Source organism: Tricharina praecox (genome assembly GCF_024521635.1).
Source record: "Tricharina praecox strain CBS 144465 chromosome Unknown BZA05scaffold_35, whole genome shotgun sequence".
In the NCBI taxonomy this organism is placed as follows: Eukaryota; Fungi; Ascomycota; class Pezizomycetes; order Pezizales; family Pyronemataceae; genus Tricharina; species Tricharina praecox.
In genome coordinates, this window is record NW_026250437.1 from 49,785 (window position 1) to 55,784 (window position 6,000).

At 58.3% G+C, this 6,000-nt stretch overlaps 2 protein-coding genes across 2 annotated transcripts; one reads left to right on the top strand and one right to left on the bottom strand.

Annotated features, from left to right (window-relative positions):
• Positions 1 to 744: 744 nt before the first annotated feature.
• BZA05DRAFT_411281 (uncharacterized protein) lies at positions 745 to 1,259 on the top strand. Its single transcript, XM_051484978.1, has 2 exons — positions 745 to 868; positions 923 to 1,259. The coding sequence occupies exons 1-2, from the start codon at positions 752 to 754 to the stop codon at positions 1,241 to 1,243; spliced, it is 438 nt and encodes a 145-aa protein (XP_051335369.1). The 5' UTR covers positions 745 to 751; the 3' UTR covers positions 1,244 to 1,259.
• A 137-nt stretch (positions 1,260 to 1,396) lies between these two features.
• BZA05DRAFT_461690 (uncharacterized protein) lies at positions 1,397 to 1,978 on the bottom strand (the record flags this gene model as incomplete). Its single annotated transcript, XM_051487683.1, has 1 exon — positions 1,397 to 1,978. A coding segment is annotated over one exon (582 nt), but the record flags the coding sequence as incomplete, so codon positions are not given.
• Positions 1,979 to 6,000: the final 4,022 nt, after the last annotated feature.

Sequence of the window (6,000 nt, forward strand, 5' to 3'; positions counted from 1 at the left end):
TTGTCGGTAGCATCGGGGAAGTTCGATCTATACTCTATCTGTGTATGGTATACACCTTCATCCGACGACCGCCTCCGGTGCATGCGCGTAACTCAAGCGAGGTTCTGCGAGATTCTGCGAGAGGGAAATCGCACACTACTACACTACACTGGGTTACGTGCGGAATTCGAGTCCAGGTATGGCATACACACGCACACACGGTTGTAGCATCCTGCTGGCTGACTGGCTGGACCGTGCGGGGGATCGAGAACACGGGATTTCCGGCACGGGGTAGTTATGGGGCACGGGATGTGGGGTACAGGTAATCGTGAGCCAAAGCGGAGAGCGCGCACTACAGCAGATCAATTAAGCTCGGTGGGCTAGGAAACCACAGCCAATTCGGTCCTGTGCGCATACGGCGGACAGTGGACTATTTGTGCACCTATTATTCATACCTATATGAAGCCTGCACGCCCCCAACTGCTCAGCCTAGGTGTCCAGCACCGCAGCCGCAACATCTCCCCTCGCCATATCCAGCTCCCCCATCTCCCCATCCGCATCCCCTTCCCCGCCACACGTCGCCAGCATGCTCCCCAACCTCAGCCTGCTCAGCGCCCTCGCCGCCTTGGCCTTCCCTCTCTTCGCCTCGGCGGTCGTCCGTCCCTGCGAGCCCGCCGCAAAGCCCGACTTCTCATTCGCATCCGCCCTCCCACGCAACGAGACGCCCGCGGCATTCCCGCTGCCGGTGCCCGTGCTCACGGCGGACTTCCGGATGGTCGTCGATCTGAACCCTCGCGTCTCTGTCGGCGCCGGCCCGTGGGGCCAGCGGAACTGGATCTCGTTCACTGGCGGGCGGTGGGCGGCGAGCTGGGGGAGTGGGGTTGTTGTTGTATGCTCCCTTAGAAAGCTAGAGAAAGCTGGTGCTGATGCTGTGTAAACACAGGAGGGCGGCCAAGACTCGCAGCTCGTAATTGGCGACCTGTCCGCGCGCCTCGACACATCGTACCTTCTCGCGACGAACGACGTTCCGCCAGCGTACATAGCGATACGCACGCAGGGGTGGCGGACCGGGCCGCGCGAGGTGCTGGAGCGCCTGGGGAACCCGGCTACGGCGGATGCGGTCGCCCCCGCGGAGTATAGCTTCCGCCTTTACATCTCGATGGAAACGGGCGATGGCAGGTATAATCATACCAATACTAAGATGTGGATTGCCTCCGGCGCCAGGCTCGGGTCGAAGGTGGTTTATGATGCGTATTTGGTGTAGTGCTGGGGGAGAGAGGGAGGGGAGGGGGGGGGGGGGGGGGGGGGGGTAATGATGGGAGGGTTGTGCAGGCGGCAGTGGGTGGGCTGAAGGAGGAAGAGTGTATGTATTAGCCACCAGCGCATATAAAAAAACAGACGAGTTTGCATCCCGCACCTATTTCCTGAGCCAAACCGGCCTCACAACCGCCCACTCCTGCTGCTCCGCAGTGATCCACACTCCGCCGTCGACGCATACACTCCTGCGGACCTTGAATACACACTCCGCGCAGGCCCGATGGCGACACGGCAGCGGACAGTGCCACTGGTACAGCGGACTGGGCAGCATCCCGCGCTGGTGCAGCTCGTGAAGCGTTTCGGCCGCCGCGGAGGCCGGCAGCGCACGCCCGAACAGGTAGAACTCTGCTGAGCAGCAGTGGCACGTGAAGGAGAAGTCAATCTTCGTCGCTGTGAGCGGCGCGCACGAGCTGCGGAGTTGCGGGGGCATTATGGGTGAGGGGATGGGGGAGAAAGGTGCTGGGTTGAGGTCCGTAGGGATGCGGACCATGCAGTGGAGAGAACGAGGGGCGGGCTGAGGAGGGGGTTGTTTGATGTGAGGTTGGTGATGTGAGGAAAATGAAGTGGATGCGCTGAAGTGAGAATGGAGAGAAGTGAGGATGGTGAGAGCGGTGGAGCGAGGTGTGGATGATGAAGGCGATGTAGTGGTAGAGCAGCGACGACGTGGGGCCAGGAACTTCGCTGGTGAAGATCAAATACAAAAGCCGCCTTCTATGTGCTTGACCAGAAGCAGGTGCAGGAACAAAAACAGAAACAGAAAACAGAATAGAATTGGCGGATCGACACAACGATTCCAGCATCTCGCGCGCGCCGACGTGTCTTATACTCTGCGGTGCTCTTCGATTCTCTCTGAAACAAAGTAGTCGATCGCGGACACAGGTATCTGCCAGATTGATCGGATGAAACGTCTGACAGCTGTCGCGAAGTGCCATACACGCAATCAGGCGATGTCACTCGGATATCACTAGCCACATGGGTGTGGTACAAGGTGCATGTGCACCAGCCACTAGCCACAGGGCGTAGCAAGGGATTAGTGTTGTCTCGCCGACACGATCGGACAAATGCAAACGAGACGTTCCGTGGCGAACGGAAGATACTGGACTTCCGAGTGACGAGGTATGTTACGTATTTGACTCCTTAGAACGCCCAAGACAACATCTTGTCGCTCTATTGACATGGAAGGTGTCGTTTAGTTCATTTCTTCCCTTTATCGAACCTGCGAGATTCCATTTAGTTCGAAGCTCGCTCGACAGGAAGTGGTGAAGGTTGTAACTTGTTGGTCACGGAACAGATGAGCTGTTGCCTTTGCCTTTGCTGTAATACGTATGATGTCCTTCACGACAGATCACTTACTATACACCGCCAACATTCAACAAAAATGCACGATTAACTGCTGCAGTCGTACGGTGCTATAGTTTTAGGTGCGATTTAAGGATTCAGAGAACCAACTTCGAAGGCGTCGTTTCGGCTCAAGCGATCTCACGCGGTTATACTTCCACGATACAAACTTACAGACGCACAAGCCACGCCCCACAGAGCCAGCGGGAGCCTTCTTTGACACATAACCCCCAAGGTAGCCGCACGTACGTATGTAAGCCAACCGGCCCGCGCCGTCTCTCACAGACTCGCAACCCAGTCGACGAAAACGGACACGCACGTGGGCCGGCTGTAACCGTTCCATGGCCGCGCACTGCGCAGTTGCTGGCCCGCAGAGGTGTTTGACTGTTGACAGACTTTTTCCATGGCCGGTGGCCGCACAGGTGCCCGAGGAGACAGAGTTTTCATATACTCCCTGACCTGGGCGGGTTGGCTCTGCGTTCTTATACCTCATCCCCTCTCTCCCTCTCTCTCCCTTTCGCTGTTCAGTCCCCACGAAGGGCGCACGCACGACGGGGCAGTAGAGATACCGCTTCCCCCCCCCCCCACACACACACCTCTCTCGACGACATGCTTCGCGCGGCACCGGACAATCTTCGAATCTTGACCTCAGAGATATGGCCGCGGGGCACTCAATCGACTTTCCCTTCCTGTCGCAACCGTCCCCCCTACCACCAAGTCGAGAGTCAAGATTCCCAACCCTCGCGCGCGAGACGCCGGTGTGTGTGTGTATGGAACTACTAGGTATACGCATGAAGGTCCGTCGCCGACTCGCAATACGGACGACCCATCTGGCTTTGAGGAATGCAATCATGCGTGCACCGCAACAGTTTCGGGACCCGGCGATCGCAGGTTTGGACCGTTTGGTGGGCGGACGGAAGTCGGCGCATCCGCCGTTATGATAGTAACAGAGACAGGTTAATACGTACTATTTGTTTCTCCGCTCTCCGCCGGTTCGCCGGTTCGTTATTTTCGAGAAGCACTGCTCAGCGAGCAATCAGAATAGCCCCCCAGGGCCCCCACTACCCCCAAACCCAAACCCCGTACCTGCGTTTTCAACCCTCCACCCCACCTCCCAAGCGCCCCGCAAACAAAACAAACATAAAGATCTCACCCACCACCATCCACCGTCCACCGTCCACCGATCGGAGCCTGCCACCGTTTAGCATCTGACTATGTGCATACATATAGTAGGTAGAGTACTCTAGCCTCGCTGCAGATCAGATCCGTCCGTTGTGATAAGGTATATACATACATCCTACACACCTACACAGGGTGGGGTGGGGTGCATGGTGACGACGGTTGCTTGTGATATCACATACCAGCGGTACCGGTACCGGGCGGACGTCGGCATTAACTACAGTCTACAGCTGCGCGCTCCCCCCAGTGTCCACATCGGGACGAGTTCTCCTTCGAATATATGTCCGGTTTTCACGATGGGATGGGGATGGACGTGGCGGGGCAGATAAGAGCCGCTTTCCTCTCTGGGACGGTTGGGGGCGCCGCCCCCAATTGCCCGTGCGGAACCAGCCGACGACCTGCAGTCTGCAGAGGCGGAGGGAGCAGGCAGGAGGAGGCGGCTCATGCTTAACTTGACGGCCGGCGATCCAGAGTCGACCGATCGTTAACGGCGCGCGCTCTTGCCTCACGAGATTCCTTGTCGGCCAGCCTCACCGCGCGCCACTCCGGCCGGTCGTCAACATCCGCAGTGATTCGCACGGGATGATGTTACCGTGGAATCTAGATACAGCAACATGCGCGGCCCGGCGCATGGAAAGACGGGGGCGATAGTGATTCGTCGCGCGTAGTAGTCTGCAAAATCTGGGGGAAATCTAGGGGAGGCGACTCAGGCGAGGCTGCCGTGCTCGTGAAAGAAGGTACCGTAGTCTGCAGTTTCGGTGGGACATCGATGGGGAATCGAAGGGAGGCGAGGCTGCAGTGCAGTGCTTGCCCATCCGATCCGATCCATGTCACTGCTTCACTGCTCGGCCGGCACCGAGGACGAGTCAGGAAGGACCAATGGGCTGGGAACTTAGAGAGGGGGGGCGAGGACCAACCGGTAGGGGTGGGTCGACAACGGCGACAAGCGTAGGGCGGGGTGATGGCCCCTCGGAGAATATGATTGATCCATGTCGCATTCTTCCATTTCGTTGCCGATTCCGGCTGGCAGAGGGCTAGTCAGTTATGGCAGGGGGGCTCCTGATTCGCTGGCTGGGACTCCAAGTGTGCGGTTCCTGAGAGAGGTGAGACACGCGGCGCGATTGGCTGCGCGGGTGATGAGAGTGATGTGTACGCGAGCTTGGAATTGGCAGGCTCCTGTCCACGCCGTTCGCGATGTTTGATGTTTGATGGGAGAGGCCTCGCCACACGGGCGGCGCATTGCTGGCGTTTACTGGAGCGCCAGGTCCCCCGTGCCACTCCCCCTTCGCTTGCTCTGTCTATGCCACCCCATACACACAACGCGGCGTGGGCATGAAGCACCCCATCTTCGCCGCACCCTGTTTTGTTTCCACCAGTCAGAGCACCCCCGAGACGGCGGAAACATCAGCTGTGGAGCCCGCGCTCAACACGATACCTGTACCACAGAGGGCTGAGATTCCCCAGCTCAATACGATGAATGTTCCTCAGCTCAGCCCGGCTGCGCATGCACACGAGCTGACCGTCCGTACGTCGGCGCAATCCGCATAAATGCGAGAAGGAAGCTGTCGACTCGCGCATCGATCCCTCGGACCGTTCAGTGTTCAGTTCACACGACGACCCCCGCACGCACCTACCAGTATGTCCGTCGTCGCCGCGTGCCTACAAGGGTAGCGATCGTCATGCGTTCGCTCCTCCGCCACCTGGTTCTCTCCAGCAAGCATTAACCGCGGGCGGGCCCTGTCGTTCTGTTGTCCAATGTCCCTTCTGGGACAAGACGAGTTTACGCGTCGAACGAGTGGCCGGATGCGATAACGAGACGGTATCGGCCGGCCGGGTGTGGTTTTACTACGGCCTGTGGCCTGCGGTCTTCGGCAGGCGGATAGCCACGCTGCAGACTGCAGTTTTGACGTGCGTGACGGCCATGCTTTGCGCATACGTCTATCATAGAGTAGAGTAGAGTACTGCAAGCAAACATGGACCAGGGCTGGGATGGTACTTGCGTACTATACAATGGACAGTTACTAGGTACACAGGTGAATCCACCCTCTCAGCCCCCCAGTCGGGATGTTCCGAGGAGTATGAGATAAGCTACCACCTACCAGGAGTAACCGTACAGGATCGTCACAGGAGATCGGGGAAATTGGAGTCGGATAGTAGCGCAGTTTGAAGGGGGAGAGCACCTGTAAA